This window comes from Bufo gargarizans, chromosome 3 (genome assembly GCF_014858855.1).
Source record: "Bufo gargarizans isolate SCDJY-AF-19 chromosome 3, ASM1485885v1, whole genome shotgun sequence".
In the NCBI taxonomy this organism is placed as follows: Eukaryota; Metazoa; Chordata; class Amphibia; order Anura; family Bufonidae; genus Bufo; species Bufo gargarizans.
In genome coordinates this window covers 154623102-154643349 of record NC_058082.1, presented here as the reverse complement: position 1 = coordinate 154643349, position 20248 = coordinate 154623102, and the positions used below count along the sequence as shown (strand labels likewise).

The window sequence follows — 20248 nt, the reverse complement described above, 5'->3', positions numbered from 1 at the left end:
GACAGGGAACTTATGATGTTACATGAGTCAATAGGAATTTATGAATTCCATAAAAGAACTCTAGTAGTTATATCCTCCTCCACGGAAGTATGCAGTAACACAACTGAAACTTTCCATGTCAGCAGTGCTGGGGTAGACAGTGTAGACTGTGACTGTCTTATCCTTTTGACCTGAGAACACAAACATTTGTGGTTCCATTTCCTTTAATAGACCTTGCGCCAAAAAAACTCTGATGACATGTCTTATCTGGGAACCTCGGTGGGCTTTTTTTCATCCACAGACATGTTTACTTTGTCACAAGTCTCCAGCGCCTTGTCACTGTGGGTCACTTGATAAAAGTCCTTTACTTGCTCTGAAAGCATCTTTTGTGCAGAGCCAAAATGCAGAACACTTCAGAGAATAATAGGACCATTAGAGGTCAGGATCGCTTGTCAGTGCTGACTGTATGGAATACTTGCTGCCTTCCAGAAGCACTGGAAGAAACTGCAATTCCCTAAGACAGCTTCATCAGAATCAGAAGTGGTCAGATACGAGGGGGTTTGAGGAGCCTAGAGCCAATGGTAATTAAAAATTAAAGGCTATGTACACCTTTGGAGTCAATTTTTTCATGACTGCATTTAACTTATATTTGGCTAAAAATCATATTTTCAATTGGCCTTTATTAAAAATATTGAGCTGTTCAGTCACAAAGGGTTAACTTTTTCTGACTGTGTGACTGGCATTTTCACTTTCACTTTGTGCCAGACATCTAATAACCCTTATCTCTAAATTGCTAAGAGGTCATAAACACTTAATCAAGCCACAATCTTATCAATAAGATAAGGATTGAGCTTTATGAGTGTTTATAGTGTGAGAGGGCAGAGATAAGGAGTCTGTCTGCTCCTCAGATGACAGAAAAGCCACAGGCAGCTAGTAGAGCATCTCAGCTCTGTACAGAAAAAAGGATTCCATACTGTTAATAAAGACCAATTGAAAACATGATTTTTAGCTCAAAATAAGTATAGTGCAATAATAAAATTTAATTTGCCCCCCAAAGGTGTACATAGCCTTTAAGCTTCCTGGAGTGATCCCCAAGTCACTGTAGTGGGATACAGTAGCAGTTATGCCATCATCATACACCTTGCCATTGTCTATATGATATTCTGACAACAATGACTGCACATTTATACTGTGCATCATAATCAGGAAAGGCCCATGCAACCCATAGTAGTAACATATATATGACCATACAACACTGCAACATATAAGTACAGTGTAAAGACCTGCCACCTCTCCTGACATGTCTGTTTTAGTAACTACTTGCATTCCTCGTGTAATAACAGTTCAGGAGCCTCATTTCTTATGGCTCTATGTGTGATGTTCTTCTATTATCCCAGCTAGAAGTTTGTGCTGCCAGTGCTAGACACCCACACCTGGTAACACCTTTATTTATAAACTGCTAGCAGGAATAATAGAGGAACATCACTAAATCATCATAAGAATAAATGCTCCACAATTGTCCTTTCATGTGGAATTTTACATACTAAAATAGACATGTCAGGAGAGGAGTACTCTTCAAGCAAAACGAAAAATTCCAGCTTCTAAAAAAGAAAATGATTATTTGCCTTTAATTGTTTTTTGACAAATGAAGGCAGGAAGGTAAAAGGGTACAAGTATTCCTTTACCATCATGAAGGAATTTTCTGACTATACCAGAAAATATTAAAAGTGCAATCGATATGAATCTCCAGCGATCCCAAAAACCAAGGGGAGGAATTAACGAGAACCCGTCATCACAACATGCAGTGCAATCTGCAGACAGAATGTTATGGAGCAGAATAACCTATACATATTTGTGGGAAATGATTCAGTGAACCTTGTAGGCAGCACAGTGGCTCAGTGGTCAGTGCTGGGGCCTAGGTTCATATCCAACCAAGGACATCTGCATGGAGTTTGTATGTTCTCCCCACACTCCAAAAGACATTGATAGGGAACCTACATTGTGAGCTCCATGCGGTACATCAAGTAATAATAATGTTGTAAAGCACTGCCTGCGGAATATGTCAGCGCTATGTATTTGTCACCTGACACCCAGACCAGGTCTCCTATCTGTACTGTTACCCTGATTCAAGTAACAATGATATCCTATTATTAAATGGGCTTCAAGGAGTTAAACATTGATGACATCCTCAGGATTAGGCTTCATGCACACGACCGTTGTTTCATTCCGTGTCCGTTGTTCCGTTTTTCGTTATTTTCTGCGGACCCATTGACTTTCAATGGGTTAGTTGAAAACTCTGCTAATGCACCTTTTGTCATCCGCGTCCGTGATTCCAGTCCGTCTAAAAAATAAAACCTGTCCTATTATTTTCACGGAAAACGGGAGGCACACAAGATTGTCATCCGCGTCTGCATCCGTTTTCTTCCTATCATTTGCATGGCAAACTTGACTTTTTTACTTTCCTTCATGTCTGGTGATCCTCCAAAAATAAAGGAAGACACATGGAAACAAAAACGGAAACTGATCACGGAACGGAACACAACAACGGTCGTGTGCACTGAGGCCTAAGGCATCAATATCAGATTGATGTAACGGGTCGCAGCACTCCGGCTACAGCCACAGTTGCTCCTTAAAGGGGTTCTGCCAACATGACATTTTATTTTAAATATAATTTTGCATGAAAAACAAGTTACTTTTGTAATTTACTTTCTGTTACAAACATGCTTCAGTTGTGAGATATTCTATTTACTTCATTATAATGGCGTCCTGGTGTTTAATCTGTATAGTAATGGGCACATCCACCTACTGAAGTAATTGCACATGCCACCAGCCATATCTGTGAGTGTTACAGGGAGAGAGCTGCAGCAGAAAGGACATGCCCCCTGAGGACACGCCCCATGAGCTGCCAGCCTAAAGAGAATCTAGCCGAGCAATTGGAATGGATGGGACCATCTTTGGATTCATCTGTGGTACAGGGCTGGATCTATCTTCGTTAGAAAGAGACTGCCATGTACTATTTCTACATCAACCGTGGGATACCCTTTTAAAGGGGTCTTCCAATTATACCTAACCAAAGCATAAGGAAATGTGCAGCAACTTTCTAATATTACAGAGTTGCTGAACTTTTGGTTACAGTGGACGGACCGAGGACTATGAATTGTTATTTAGTGCATTTACATATTACTGCCTTACAAAATACATTGCTTGAATTCCCATCCTGCAGAAAGCAGGACTCCCTGCCCAGGCCGTCAATGAGTGCCCCACCAGGTAATCTCTTGCCCCCAACTTAGGCATGTGAACTGTTCAGTAAAGCGGGCAGCAAACAGCATGGAGGAGACATGTGCCTTTACATCTATGACCTGACCCTGGAATAACACTTGCATTTTTCTTCCTATGCAACGACTGCAGACTACTTCCTGGCTGTGAGAAAGCAGTAGGTCCCGGGAGTTCTCAGGCCACTGTCACACAATAGGAGAACATTAGTCTGATGGGAAATCGGACGTCTGTAGGGTCCACTGAAAGGAATGCCAATTTAAAAAATACATATTAGGAAAAATTCGTAATTAATAATTATCAGAATCACCTCTTATTCAACCAGATTAATTACAATAAGGAGAGGAGCCATCAGAAAAATCAGATTCCCTCCAGGCACCACCTAAATGCATCCAAAGCCATGAAGACATGCCGACAAGTCTCTTAAGGTTCATTTACATTTCTAGATTTTTATTCAGATTGTATGTATTTCCTTCGTTTTTACTAATATATATTAAATATACACACACACACTCACGATATAGTATTTAGCACTTTGATGATTGGGCCAATTTTAGTTTTTGCATTTACATTTTTGTCTTCCTACCTTCCAAGAGCCGTATGAGGGCTTATTTTTCAGGGACAAGTTGTACTTTTAATGGCATCATTTAATCTATCTTATCTTGTATTGGAAAATGGGAAACAAAAAATATTATAATTGGTTTTGATTTGAAATGAAAAAACAAAAAAAAAATGCAATTTTGCCATTTTTGGGGGGTTTAATTTTTACGGCATTCACTGTATGATAGAATGACCTTTATTCTGCAATTGAGTGTGATGACGGATGAGTTCTTATTATGTTTTACTACAAAAAAAAAAAAAAATGTTTAAAAAAAAGGATTTATAAAAAATTTAAAAAAAATTAGTTTGAGGGCTTTTATTGTGGGAAAACCTTTAGTTTTTATTGGCACAATTTTGGGGTACATATAATGTTTTTATCACGTTTTATTTAATTTGTGGGAAGGTGCAAGATGACAAATGGCAAATTAGACATTTATTTGCAGAGCATGATAAATATTTTTATATTTCAATAGTTCGGACATCTTTAGACACGGCAATACCAATTATATATTTTTTTTATATGGAACATTTGGAAAAGGGATGACTTATATTTTTGTTATATATATATATATATATATATATATATATATATATATATATTAGCATTTTTTACTGTAACCTTTAGTCCCCTTAGGGACTTGAAGATGCGATCGTCAAGTCCCATGCCAGGACTTTCAAAAGTAGCCGAGCTCACTTCCTTGATTTTCGGAATGCCCATAGAATTGAATGGAGAAAGCTGCGCAAGTGCCACCTCTGGGACTTGCTGCTATTGGACATTTATGGTGCAGCCTATAGATATGCCATAAATGTCCAGATGCAAATACCGCTTTAAGGCCTTGGAGCTGACAACCCTTATCGTCTGGACTTGTGCTCCTGAACATACCAAAGCAGGTACATCTACCCATGGTCTCGCCACTGTTTTGTAGGACCAGGAAGCGGCTGGGTCTTGTGACCACTGCGGCCAATCACAGGTCTCATGGGGCCCAACCATACTTTTTGCTCCTATGGGGACCCGCAAGCAGTCGGCAACAGAGGAGTGGAGGAACCTTGGTCAATTGGGTATGCTTTTTTTTGTTTAAGGGCACAGGTCTGAATGTTAAGGTTTGTTGGCTCTAAAGCTGGATAACTTCTTTTATTATTACTGTTTTGCTCGCTTATATACATATTCTGCAGCGCTTTACAGACATTTAGCATCACTCTGTCCCCAATGGGGCTCACAATCTCAATTCCCTATCAGTATGTCTTTGGAGTGTGGGAGGGTAACCGGCGTACCCAGAGGAAACCCAAGCAAACACAGGGAGAACAGATAAACTTCATGCAGATGTTGTCCTTGGTCGGATTCAAACCCAGGACCCCAGTGCCGCAGGGCGCAAGTGCCAACCACTGAGCCAGTGCCTCAAGGCGCCAGTGCCAACCACTGAGCGCCAGGGCTGCAAGGCACCAGTGCTAACCACTGAGCGCCAGGGCTGCAAGGCACCAGTGCTAACCACTGAGCGCCAGGGCTGCAAGGCACCAGTGCTAACCACTGAGCACTCCTATAATATATTTCAATATGGAGTTATCAAAAAAGGTGGATGTACGGCATTTACTGCATCACGGCTGGAGGTTCCTAACACTAGCACAGAGTGCAGGTCCCATGTCTGATCTGGCTCTTAATCTTTATGTGTATGTTAGCCATTGTTACTGGGCTCATATCTTAGGCCTTGTAATACTTTCAAATATTTACATAGCAGCAGAATGATGATTATTCAAGAGATTTCTATATGCCAAATAATCCCACACAGGGTTTAGGTTGTATCTGAATGAACCATATTAGGTCAGGTCTGTTCCCTGAAATTTGGAAAGACTGGGCAGAAAACATGAAATAAATAAGGAGTCTTACCTCCGACTGCCCCTCCTGAGCGCTGCTCTCATGTGTAACCCGAATACTCTGGAACAGAATAACAGCAATAATCTTGTTAATAGCTACAGACATACTTGACTAAGCTACGCCGCAAGAAACTGGACCACAGGAATACTAGGTATGTACACCGCTAAATGCAAGATATCCAGGGCTCAAAAAATCAACAAATATATCCAATGACTAGTTATACAGTATAGGCACAATAGCTATTGGATAGCTGGGGGTGTATTAGCAACACACAGAATACACAGCTGTATGTCTCTGTCCTCCATTCTGTTCTATTAAAGGGGTTTGCCCACTAACCATGTTATAAATGGGATTATGATCAGTGATGGTCCAGCCACTGGGAACTCCAGCGGCCACAAGAACAGCGGTTCCCGATTCCCTGTGTGAATGAAATCGGTTGTATACGTGCATGACCGCCGCTATATTTAGGTCTATTAGACTGACAGATAGCGGAGCCCTGTTCTCAGCAATCCCATAAGCAGATAGAGGGGTGGTCACTAGTGATGAGCGAACTTCTGTTTTAAGTTCGGCGTCTAAAGTTCGGCTTCCGGTTAGCGGAGAATCCCGATATGGATTCCGAATACCGTTGTGGTCCGTGGTAGCGGAATCAATAATGGCCGATTATTGATTCCGCTACCACGGACCACAACGGAATTTGGAATCCATATCGGGATTCTCCGCTAACCGGAAGCCGAACTTTAGACGCTGAACTTAAAACAGAAGTTCGCTCATCACTAGTGGTCACGTATGTGCACAAAGTAAATCAGGGACCCCCATTATTGGGATCAGTGGGGGTCCTGGCTTTTAGAACCTCAGTTATCATACAGTTATCTCCTATCCTATAGATAGGCGATTCATTTTGTTTGTGGGCCAACTTTTTAACTGAAACCATAATGTCATAGACATTTAGAATATTAGAAGAGGTTCAGTACTAAAGTAAATATGTGCTACCATTTTGTAATGCACATGATGTCCCTTATCTGTTTCTGCAAGCAGGAGAGTCGGGGGGCTGTCAGGGCACCTGCGGAGCTGTCCTAGGGTGTTACAGCACGGACAACACTAGTTTCATCGAGTTCAACTAAAACCAGCTGAAGCAGCAAGGACACACCCGCTTCCGCTCTGACAGTACCCATGCTGCAGCTGCCTGCAGAGGCAGAATATTTTCATACTGTACAGTTACCGCTCGATGTTTTGATACAGCACCCCTTTAGAGGGGTTTCCAGGCGTGTGTAAAAAAGAAAACATATAATACACTCGCGTGTTGTGCAAATCCGTCAAAGGCCTCATGCACACGACCGTTGTGTGCATCCGTGGCCGTTGTGCCATTTTCTTTCCACGATCCCATTGACTTTCAATGGGTCCGTGGAAAAATCGGAAAATGCACCGTTTGGTAGCCGCATCCGTGATCCGTGTTTCCTGGCCGTAAAAAAATGACCTGTCCTATTTTTTTCATGGCCAACGGTTCACGGACCCATTCAAGTCAATGGGTCCGTGAAAAATCACGGATGCACACAAGATTGTCATCCGTGTCCGTGATCCGTGTCCGTTTTTTCCTATGGCAAACTTGACTTACATTTTTTTTTTTCATGTCCTTGGATCCTCCAAAAAACAAGGACGCACGGATGAAAAAAAGGTCACGGATCACGGACCCCGTTTTTTGCGGACCTTAAAAAAAAAAACGGTTGTGTGCATGAGGCCATAGACTGATCCGTTCAGATAATACAACCGTCTGCATTCGTTCAGAACGGATCCATTTGTATTATCTTTAACATAGCCAAGACAGATCCGTCACAAGCACCATTGAAAGTCAATAGAGGACTGATCCGTTTTCTATTGTGCCAGATTGTGTCCGTGAAAATGGGTCCTTCTAAATTGACTTACATTGTGTGCCAGGACAGATCCGTTTGGCTCAATTTCATCAAACGCTGCAACTGATGCATTCTGAGCGGATCCTTTTCCACTCAGAATGCATTAGGGCAAAACTGATCCGTTTTGGACCGCTTGTCACAGAAGAGATCTGGAAAACGTTGGGGATTAGAAAGTTGTGTAAGGTTTTAGTATACTAAGTGAAGCAAGCGGTTCAGGATTTTCATGCTACGGGCAGCATAAAGTTCCAACAGGATCCTTGGTTACAAACAGCAGTGATTTAGCCGGCAACAGGGAGAAAAGTAATCTGGGCGGCTCCCTACCCGAGTCAACCCGACTGACAGGTGTCTCCCTATATGTGTATAGGGAGAGGCCTATTAATCAAGCTGAGCAGGAAGTGGCGAAGCCTGCGGGGTGCCACTGATATGACTTTTCTCCCCACTCCCAGCTGGTCTTTGAACTGGGTTTTCTCAGAAATGCTGCAGCATTTCAGAGTAAGGGCTTATGCACACAAATGTATTTTCCTTTCGCTTCCGTTCTTTTTGCGGACCATATGCGGAACCATTCAGTTCAATAAGGCTGTAATACAGAAAATACAGAAGTTACTCCGTGTGCATTCAGTTTGTCCGCATGGCCGTTCCGCAAAAAAGTAGTGTGTGTCCTATTATTGTCCGCAAATCACGGTCCGAGGTCCCATTCAAGTCAATGGGTGCACAAAAAATACGGAACGCACATGGAACACATCCGTATTTTGCATATCCATACTGTAGAAATGCTATGCCCAGCCCAAATTGCTCATGTGTTTGGTGATTAAAAGGTTACTGTTTCTATATACGATCTGCAAAAACGGATCAAATACGGAAACCATACGGATATGTTTTGTGCAATAACAGAACGGAAGAGGACTTAAATCAGAGAGAAAAAACCTCAGATATGGAACAACGGATCAGTGAAAAACGGACCGCAAAACAACAATGGTCGTGTGCATGAGCCCTAAAACACAGCGGTGCATAACCAGGTTGCCTGTCAGCATTTTATACTGCCTGTGGTTCCGGCAATACTAATTTATTTCAAGGACACTGGAAAATCCCCCTACATAGCTCGCATTCAGCCGCACAAGCCCCAAAGCGCAAGTCAAAGCAGAGCTAGATCTTAAAGAAGTATTCCAGTAAGTTCACATTATCCCCTATCCACTGGATAGGGTAGAACTAACTAATGGCTGGGAACACGACCACTGGGACCGCCACCGATCCCAAGAAGGAGGACTCTTACCACCATGGTCAAGGAATGTGCCCTGCTGCTCCATTCATTCTGTATGGGACTGCTGAAGATAGCGGAGTGCCGTACTAGACTATCATCAGCAGTCCCAAAGAAATGGATAAGCAGGGCATATAAGCAACCTGCCACTCAATGAGGATGGGGTTACAGGGCTCCCATTCTTGGGATCGGTGGGTGTCCAAGCAGTTGGTCCCCCTCCTATGACTTAGTTATTACTTATCCAGAGGATAACTTGAAGTGATAGCCGTTGTACCACTTTAAAGGGTCTTAGAATGAAATTGCCGTAGTGATCAAATCTTCTTTGCTAACCCCCAGTTAAACACGGCAGCGCAGTCATACTTGTACATACCTCATCTTTTTCTAGAAATTTGGCTCTTTCTTCAGGACTTAATGAGGTGGACTCATGAAGAAACTTTTTTAAAGCAGAATCACTTTCTGAAGGAAGGAAAAAACTGTCAGAGATAATAAACTCCAATCTGGGAAATATATTAGGACTCTTCGAATGCTCTGACTTAGGAGTCGCGACCGTAAGCCCTCCTATATATACGGTCCGTGAGCGGGCCCATATGTCCCGGAGCGGCATTAATCGTGCGCACGGGAGCACACAGCATTATAGATTACAATGATGCTGTGGACGTTGGGCCAGCCGGGGGACTATTGTCCCGCACTCATAAGATCAAATGAGTGCGGGACAATAGCCCCGCGGGCGGCCCGAAATGCACAGCATCATTGTAATCTATAATGCTGTGCGCTTCCGTGCGCACGATTAATGCTGCTCCGGGACATATGGCCCGCTCACGGACCGTATATCTCGGAGGGCATACAGTCGTGTGCAAGAGGCCTTAGGGACACATTCATTTCAGCTCACATTGTAAAGTGGGACTAAAAATAAAGGGAAATAGAGATGACAAAAATAAATAAATAAATAAATAAATCTATAAAATATGGTTTCATCTTGTGTAAAAAATACACACATATACAGTTGGCATGTTATTTAACCTGCATGGCGAATGTCATAAAAAAATGCAAAAAGTTCTAAAGGAATTGCTGATAATAAAATGTAATCTATAAGTCCTATGCAAAAAACATGTCCCCATACAGCTAAATAAACAAAAAACAAGAAATTATAAGATATTTCATTAAAATTATTGTACAAAAGTAGTTAATTATTGAAAAACCTACATTTTACTATGATTGGTACTGCTGTAATCGTACCAACCCATGAAATAAAGGTCATTGGCGTTGCATAGTGAACAGCATGAATAATTTTGCAGTATTTTGCCACAGAAAGAATTAATAAAAGTTAACCCAAAATGATGCCATTGCAAATATACAACTAATCCTGCAAAACAACAAGCCTCATACAGCTACGTTGCTGGAAATAGAAGAAAAAAATGAAAAAGATCTCTTGAAATGAGATTATGAAAAAAAAAAACAACAACATGCTTAATCAACATAGGCCTAATTGGTTTACACGGTGCAGACAAGTTGCAGTCAAAAATGCTCCAAAAACGTGTTTGTACTGCGATTGTGTGATGCAGTACTTTTCCATGTGTTTTTTAGTTGTAAATAAGCAAAATAAGTTTCACTTCTAAAAACTACATCGGCAACGAATGCATTGCAAACAATGCCGCAGTCGCAGTAAGATACATGCAGTTTTTATTATATGTATTCTTACTGCGACTCATCGACAACGTGTAAACCCAGCGTTATAGCTGCAAGCCAGTCTGAAATGTCACACAAACACAGAAGTAATCAGGCGATTTTTATGTTAGCAATTTATTTTGTACACACTAATTGGGTGCAAATGCACCATATTAGGGCTGCTGCATACGAGCAAGTCCATTGCGGGAATCGCGCTCTGTGTACGAGCGTGATCCTCTATTGTGGACTTGCAGGAGCGCATGGCCTTATCATGATTTATAATGCTGTGTGCCCCTGCTTGACCTTACATCTACAGGATCATACTGACAGCTTTATGTCACTACGATTCTGTAGCAATAAGGTCACGCAGAGGCACACAGCATTATAAATCAGTGTAATGCTGTGTGTGCGCTCCTGCAAGTCCAGAATAGAGAATCACGCTCACACACAGAGTACAATTCCCGCAATGGATTCACTCGGGTGCAACAGACCTTAGTGTAGGGAATTTAAAGGGGCTGTCTGGTTTCATAATACTGATGACCTATCCTCAGGATAGATCATTAATATCAGATCGGTGGGGGTCCGACACCCTTGCTGATCAGCTGTTGAAGGGGAATGTGGTGCAAATGCTGGGTTCTCTTCAATGTTTACCTTCATGTAGTGGTGGTGCTGGGTAATTGCACCTCCCTATCCCATTCACTTGATTAGGATGAACAGTTACAATTACACTGCACCGCCACTACAATGCAGACAGCATGCAGGTAAACACTAAAGAGAACACAGCTCTCCTACTAGTGCCGCAGCCCCTTCAACCAGCTGATAGACTTGGGTGCTGCGAGTCGGACCTCCACCAATCTGAAATTGATGACCTATCCTGAGCATACGGTGAACAATTTCCTAAAACTGGAATATCCGTTTTAAGCAACTTTGATTAGAAAGGTGATTCTTCTGATTGAGTCTTATAGCACCACCTGGTGGACACATTCTGTAATGGCAACATGAAGACATTTACCAAAGCTGAGCTTGTCCCTGTTGTTTGCTACTGCATGAATAAGGCCGATTGTTCCACAGGCGTTGCTTATTGTCTGCTTCATGAAGTAAACAGAGGAATCCACATCTTGACCGTGGGATTTAATTTTTTCTTCCTCCTCTGCCCTGAAGTGCTCATACTGATTGGGACGAAAAATAAAGGATTCAGTGGCTGAACGTTATTCATGACATTCTCCCATCCACAGCTTTTAATGTGTCACGCGCTGGCTGCAACAAAACAGTCTTCTCTTACATAAGCACTGAGCCAAAGCAAGCCTCCTGCAATGCTAATAATGCCATTTCTGAATCACAGCGGGTCTATAAATACAAGTATAAAAGACAAAGAGAGCAGTAAAAAGAGTACAAGCCTCTGACATACAGTTCTCTTAATACATAAATGCCCAAAAATAGGACAATGCCACAAAACAGCCTCAATGACAGTTGTCAATGAAGCTATATATTAAGGATGAGAGAATCAATTCTATCGGTTTAGAATTTATCCCCCAAAAAGTTTGGATTCTAATGAACTCAATTTTTTTGTGATTCTCCAAGTATTTGGGGGAGTATTGCAACCCAGTCAATGTTCCTCTGGGTTTCTGGGAAAAATATATGAAAATTAGCACATGCTTAGGAAAGCTAATTTGAATATCTTTCCCAGAGACCCAGAGGGGCACGTACAACGCATACTAGGTGCTCTCCGTAATGTGAAAGGAGTAAACCCTAGACAACTCATATACTGTATATTGCTGAGAAACGCAGAGTAGCATGTTGTCTCCCTTAGCCCAGCAGCCATGTTTTTCTTCCTGGGTTCCAAAGAAGGCTGAACACACTGATTTCTGCGGTACTGGTCAACTATATTACATGTAAAGAGATGTGCTGACTCACCTGACACACAATGCCATGGGAAAGAAGGATCGGGCATGCTGAATTACAACATGCTTGATCCTCAAGGGGAATAAATGACTAATAGACAGTAAACACACATGCATGCTCAGCCAAAGCAAGCATGTATGTGTATTAGGGGTGGGGAGGGGGAGAAATAGCGCCGTTCGAATGTACGCTTGGCTAACAGCTATTGAAGGTGAATGACAGGCTGCAGTAATACTCACCTCACCGATCCCATGGCCGTCCTGTCCCAGCAGGTCTTGCCATGCAGAAACTGACTACTCGGCCAGTAGTAACCCATAACTGGGTAGTAGTGGTAGATATGTTTGCTAGCAAGGGACATAACTGTATGGTTCCACGCTGTACAGTGAAATTGTTCTAGTAGTTTTATATCCACCCATTATGTTCTAGGATATTTCTGTGGAGCACAGTACACATATGAGGATACAACAGAGGGACAGTATAAAGGTGCCATGTTCCTCCAGCTCCCATACAGTATAGCTGATGAGCATTTCTGTGATAGAAGAGAAACTTACCTTTTCTGTTACGGGGAAGAGAAGTAGAAGACCACAGACAGGGCGAGGCACCAAACTGAGGAGCTCAGGGTCAAGTCCATAGACATCTACAAACTGCCAGCCACTGCCGACTCCCAACTGCTTGAGAAACTGCAAAAACATCAAGAGACAGTAACATAAAAAGTCCAACAACATCGCCTTTTCTGACTAATAGGAGATCAAAATGTATGCCAGTTATGCAACATGAAGACTAAATTGGTTTGGATTTCTAATACCCTTAATACACTAAAAATATCTAGCATGTTACTTGTGAAGACATATGCCTGCAGTAGGGTATGCGCCTATTTGACTGCTAGAGAAAGGTTACAATCTGCAAATGAACAGCACCACACTGTGGTCATTCTATGTACTGACACCCTAAACCACCTTTCCCTGCTTCACATTTCGGAATGAGGAACACCTTGCATTGATTTGGAACATCATTTTTTCCTCTTTTGTCTGCAGCAGCACTTTAACTATAAGGCACAGGATGAGTGCTGTTTGCACTAGAACCTGTAAGTTCAACCACATTTTTAAAGCACCGCATTAAACTGATTTGAAAATGGTTTTCCGAGAGTTTCATACTGATGACCCATCCGCTGTATAAGTCATCAGTATTTGATTGGTGGGGTCCGACACCTGAGGCCCCTGCCAATTAGCTGTTTGAGAAGGCACCAGTGCCCCTCTGAGCTCCGTGGCCTTCTTGCAGCTCACCAAGCACAGTGCCGTATATTGTACAGCGGATGTGCTTTGGATTGAAGCTCAGCCCCATTCACTTCTATGGGGCCGAGCTGCGCCCATGTCATGTGGCCAATGAGTTTGTCGTCACAGGCCTAGGGAAAGCTGAGAGAAGGCGGCGGCGCTCACAGGAGAATTGGTGCCTTTTCAAACAGCTGATCAGCGGGAGTCCCAGCTGTTGGATCCCCTCCAATCAGATACTGATGACCTATCCAGAGGATAGGTCCTCAGCATTTAAAGGGCTTGTCTGGGCTTTTACTATTGATGACCTATCCTCCGAAACCCAACACCCCAGCCGATCAACATGTGTGCCATCTCCTCATACAGCTGATCGGCGGAGGTGCCAGGTGTTGGACCCCCGCCCATCTCATATTGATGACCTATTGCCACGGTCACTCCCAGGCTAGGTGTTAGAAGGTCGGAGAGGCTTTCTGAACGTGATGTCACCTGACAGCCTCTTTTAATTTCACTTTGTTGTTGATGGTAATGACCACACCTATAGTCAGGTGCAGCATAGTGGTCGTTACTAGTTAAGTCTGGCTACTCCCTTCACTCCTTGCAGTATATAGCTTCATTTGCAAGTGGAAGAGCTGGTGTGTGTTGTCTCCTCTGGTGTTCCTGCTCTTTCTTCTACTTCAGGAGTTAAGTGTCTCATTCCTTTGTATTTGTTTTGTGTTGTTTCCCCTGCCTTCTGGTATCTGGTCTGAGTCAAGACCCCTGTTCCTTCTGCTTAAGGAACAGGGTCGTCTTTGGGCCCTTTCACTACCTCAGGGCATTACAGGGTAGTCAGGCTTTAGGTTCCAGTGAATGAACGGTCCTACAACTGAGGTCCGTTCATTCGCTTAGCAGTCAGGGCTAGGGTTAGGATATCATTAGGTGGTGACCTTTTCCTCTACTTTGCTTCTAGGCCAGATACCTTACCCCCCCCCCCCTTCCTGTTATGTTTTGTGTGGTGTTCCCTCCCACACCTCATCGTGACACTTATCCTGAGGATAGGTCATCAATAGTAAAATCCCGGACAACCCGTTTAAGTCTCTGAAAACCCGTTTAATAATTTAATAATGGTCTAGAATGTGTACAGGGACTTACTACACCCATCATACTAACTCATATTTATAGAAACACAGAGTGAAGAACCAAGCACTGCTGTTCTATCCATTCATTCAGCCTGTGCGATACATTACAGGCAGACTGATAATAAAAAAACAACAAAAAAAAACGGACATTACCTTTGGAATTATTATCCAGACACCAAAATCATTTAAGATTTCCATACTCTAGCATACAATATATATATAGACCTAAATGGTTAAAAATAAAATACTCGGCACAGCCTACGTAGCAGACCACTTTTCTGCACAGTAGAAAATAGTGTGCTGAGGTACGCTGGCCCAGGGGATGGGAGCGCTTTAGGGGTCTATGGACTGTTCAGTTTATGTTCAGGGAATCTCTACCAGTGCATATGCTGAATTTTTACTCATACACACTAATAGGGTACATTCAGGCCCCCAGCTACTTGACATGCCATTGCGGCTTTTTGTTGGAGTCAGAAAACAGCATTCGGCCAGTTCTACGTCCTGTAGGTAGGGCTTCACGTATAGATACATATCGTTCCTTATACACTATACATCATGAAGTCAGCTCTCATTATCCACTGAGTACAGAGACCTGAATCCTGAGCGAGACAACATATATCAGCACCATAAAAGTAAACTGTCTGATAAATGCCAAGCTGTCAAATGCGGGGAGTATCAAAAATACCCGCTGGTAACATCACTGTGGCTGACTGCTAGTCTGTGGGCGATGATGTGCACAAGTGAACAGTCCTATTCTAGAGCACACCATGTCTTGCTGCTGAAAAACAGACTTTTCAATTATAGATTGTGTCATTAGTTTCCTTATGTACTACCAGGAAATAAAAAACTTTCAGTGCTGACTGCAGCAGAGCAAATGACCATGACCATGCCCAGGAGGAAGAAAACAAGCCGCGGACCAGAAGATGGACAGGGATAGGGGATAACTTGTAATAACCAGCATACCCTTTAAAGGGGTTATCCAAAGTCCTAACATAGTGGTGGCGAACCGTTTAGAAGCTGAGTGCCCAAACTGCAACCCAAACCCACTTATGTGGCAAAGTGCCAACACGGCAATTTAACCAAGGAAAAGTCTAAGACATATTGGTACGCCTTAGACTTTTTCCAGGGCGTGGGTGCTTACAGATAGGGCTCAGAGTGCTGCCTCTGGCACCAGTGCCATAGGTTCACCACCACTGGTTTAACTCATTCCCCCCCAAATCGGAGGCCCCTCATATAGATTATACTTACCCCACTCCTCCTGATCCCCTCACAGCTGCCACGTTGTGTGGATCAAAACATCCAGCGACAAGGGGAGCAGCCAATAGCAGGCCACAAACCTCCCTAGCGTCACCTGCGCGGCCTGCTATCGGCTGCTTACCCGTATCTGGATGCTTTAATCCGTGCGACAGGGAGATGCAGCGGTGGCTGTGCGGGAATCAGGAGCGACATGGCTGCCAGGGAGAAAAGTATGTATAATCTATATGAGGGGCATGTTTTAGACATTGGATAACCCCTTTTAAGCTAAAATTAGTTACGGTAAGTCCCTAGGGGGTTAAAATGCGCTTCAGTAACCATAGTTGTGAGCAACAACTATATTTTGGGGAGGGTTTTTCCAATTTTAAATGTGACTTTTGGGGAGGTTAATGTGACAGACCTGAGAAAGACAAACTATAAACTGCTAATGATGTTTGTTCAGTGATCACACATCCAAGGTGGTGCACCCTTTATTTTGGGTTCTGCTGCAGGGTATATGTTGATGCAGGGTCACATTAATACTGGGCATCTCCACTTGCTGCAATACAGGCTACCACTCTGGCATGGTAACCGTCATACAGATGCTGGATATCCTTCTGCAGTATGTCTTTCAACTTGGACCCATAGTTCAGCCAAGGTGGTTGTTGGCTGCTAGGCATGAGAGATCCTTCGCCCCATCCAGTCCCAGACACTCTTGATGGGGCAGAGATCTGGCGATTGAGCTTGCCACAACATCCTGGACATACCAAAGGCTAGTAAACGTTGACTCCATGAATACCAGACAGGAGTGGCCATGGTATCTCACACCATGACACCTGGTGTTGGTCCTGTATCTCTCCGCACTATGCATTATGGTAGTAGTCGCTCTCCAGCCCTCCTGTGAACTCCGATGCGGTCATCAATGGCAAACAACAGTGTTCAGTGATGAAAGCAGGTTCTGCCTTGGTAATAATGATGGCCACATCAGAGTTCACAGGAGGGCAAGAGGGGTATTAGGCATAGTGCAAGGACACAGGAGTAGTGTTGAGCGAACTTGTGTTTTAAGTTCGGCGTCTAAAGTTCGGGTTATCGAAGTATCCCGTTATGGATTCCGCTACCATGGACCATAACGGGATACTTCGATAACCTGAACTAGAACTTTAGACGCCAAACACAAGTTCGCCCGCCCACTAACGTCACGACTAGTATCAACTAGCGTGGGCGGGGCTAAGCTCTGTTCACTTGAATGGAGTATAGCCGCGCACACGCTAGTTGATACTAGTCGTGATGTCAGTGGGCGGGCGGCCCGGCGGTAAACAGTGAGAAGGCCGCGGCGCTCCTGGAGCCGATTAGAAGCTGATGATCTAGCCAGAGAATAGATCATCAGTTAAATGAAAGTGCAGAACCCCTTTAAGTTTTCCAGATGTGTTTTTTTTCCGGTAGTGTAATAGGAAGGATATATCAAAGACACTAAGCCAAGAAATGAAAGGGGAGGAAACCAACATCTGAGGTGAATTATTCATTCCCTCTGCAACCACTTGCATTCCCCATGTGATAAACAATTCTGGAGCATCTTTTCTTACAACTCTGTGTTGTACCGTTCCTTTATTGTTCCTGCTAGAAGTTATGAATACATTGCTAGCAGTTTGTATTGAAGCCCAGTTGGGTGGTGACCCTGCACAGTCTGACACTGGCAGCACTGACTGGATAGTTCCAGACTGTGCAGGAACACCCCCCCATTGGTAACACCCATCTGGACCTTCACTGCAGACTGCTAGCAATTCATTCATAACTTCCAGCAAGAGTAATACAGGAATGGCACATTGTAGAGTCATAAGTATAGATGCTCCAGAATTGTTATTACAAGAGGGATACAAGTAGTTGTTAAAACTAACATTTCAGGAGAAGCGGCAGATCCTCTTTAAAGGATGAAAGCATGAAGTCTGTACTATTCTTGTACAGAATCCGCAAGAACACAAACAAGTTACCAATATTTGAGTAAGACTTGTCCACATCATATCCCTTCTCCACTCAGTGGCAGCCACTGCATCACTCCCATGAGTGCCAACCACAGTTGTCCCCAAGTGCTGTCATTCCATCGCCAAACATCAGCCACAAGTTGTATAGCAGCTGTACTTGATATTGCCTAGGCCACGTGATCGATGAACGTGTGGTCACTTGCCTAGGAAAAGCTGAAAGAAGGCCGCGGCGCTACTGCAAGCATCGGTGTCTTCCTAAACAGCTGATCGGCGGGGGTCCCGGGTGTTGAACTCCCACTGATCAGATACTGATGACCTATCCAGAGGAAAATTCTGAAAAACGCTTTAAAGAGGTGCAGAAAAATCACGTGACCCAACAGGACCAGGAGAAACTCTAGCCAACTCCACCCAAGGTGGGAAAAAATAAAGCGCTAGAAGATAAGGAACAGGGCTAGACGTCCTGCACGAGAACTACCAGTTGACCAAGAGTGCACTAGAGAGCCCGAGGAAGGATTTAGAAGAACCAAGGCTCCCCCTGAGGAAACAGGAGAGAAGCACAGCAACGTCTGTTGGTAACGACCTAGCGCTCTGCATATGGAAGGACGTAAGTTGACGCACTGGAGGCTAAATGCTTGAGAGAAATCATAACAAGACTCACAAAGGAAGGGAGCGAGCCTCCTTTCACAGCAAGGAAGGGGGGGGGGGGGGAAAGACCTATGAGAAGGAGGGAACCCCTTCTGCAAACCATAGCACTAAACAACTGGGAATGGAAAAAGATGTTGTCTCAATAGGGCAACAAGCCTATGAGGACCCAGGAGGGAAAAGGACCAAACCGGGCCCAAAGAAGCAGCTGTCATACCGAACCTGTGCGGTCAAAATGTCATGGGAAGCTTCCCCAGAAGGGAGCGGCCAGCTAGATGGTCTAAGAATGAGTGGAATCAGGGACTCCAAGCAGGATTACCCAGTCAGGGGCCCAAGAAGGGTCCACAGAACCGGACCACCTAAGGACAATAATAGACAGAAAATCAAGTAAACAACATCGGCCGAGAGTGACCAACCATTCCAAGTGTAGTGACTAGCAAACTGTGTAACACTGTCCCAGAAGGGGCACGTACTGCAGCCTGGATTTGGTAAAAGAATCGCCAAACATCCATATGTCAGAAAGGATGCAGAAGTCAGCAGGGGAAGCCGGGAGAAACTACACTGACATGTAGAAACTAGCTACCAGCAGAGCACAATGAAACCCCCAGGGAAGGAACTGACAGGTGCAGACAACGGCCCCTCTGTCATGTAGCACAACTAATCAGAAAACATAAGGGAGTACCAAGAACACCCGGACCAAGGCAGAACTACGGGACCATTTTCGATACCAGAGCAAGCAGCGGAAAGTCCACCCACAGGTAGGAGTGTGGCAGTCACTAGTCCTGTCACAGTCATATCGAAGAGGCTGTCCAGCAAAGGCATTTGTCCTTGACCACCCACAGAGATTCTGTATGGTGGAGGACATCCAGTGATGACCCGAAACTGCAGTAGCAGCTTGTACTCCCAACGCTGCATACTCCTGCAGGATAGAACATCCAGTGGTGATACCTGTACTCTGCCAGGACTGTGCCATGTAACTGTGTGAAAAGAAAACAAAGAAGCAGTAATAACAACGCGAGTACTCCATCAAGAAATGGGGTAACGCAGCTGTGCAGCATGCAGTAGTACTTTACAGGGTAGACAAAGAACAATCCTAGCATAGCAGCCAACAACCTGAACACTTAAGGACCACAGATTTATACCCCCCTAGTGACCAGGCCATTTTTCACAAATCGGCACTTCACAACTTTAACGGTTTATTGCTCGGTCATGCAACTTGGCACCCAAATGAATTTTACCTCCTTTTCTTCTCACAAATACAGCTTTCTTTTGGTGGTATTTGATTGCTGCTGAGATTTTTTAGTTTTTCTGATATTAATCAAAAAAGACTGCAATTTTCTAAAAAAAAGTGTATTTTTAACTTTTTCTGGTAAAATTGTTCAAATATAATTACATTTCTATACAAGTTTGTGTCAGAATTTATTGTGCTACATGTCTTTGATAAAAAAAAAATCCAATAAGTATGTTTATTGGTTTGAGCAAAAGTTATAGCGTTTACAAACTATGGTACAAAAATTCCGCAAGAATTTCCGCATTTTGAAGCAGCCCTGACTTTCTGAGCAC

General features: G+C 43.6%; 1 protein-coding gene across 1 annotated transcript in view; it reads right to left on the bottom strand.

The window, feature by feature from the left end:
* Window positions 1-20248, bottom strand: part of UCHL3 (ubiquitin C-terminal hydrolase L3) — a 65369-nt gene that overhangs the window by 31664 nt on the left and 13457 nt on the right. The window contains exons 3-6 of the mRNA XM_044288264.1: window positions 13000-13128; window positions 11562-11718; window positions 9255-9340; window positions 5735-5782 (exon numbers count right to left, since the gene is read on the bottom strand). Coding sequence (XP_044144199.1) covers window positions 5735-5782; window positions 9255-9340; window positions 11562-11718; window positions 13000-13128 — 420 coding nt within the window. The remainder of the gene's footprint in view (window positions 1-5734; window positions 5783-9254; window positions 9341-11561; window positions 11719-12999; window positions 13129-20248) is intronic.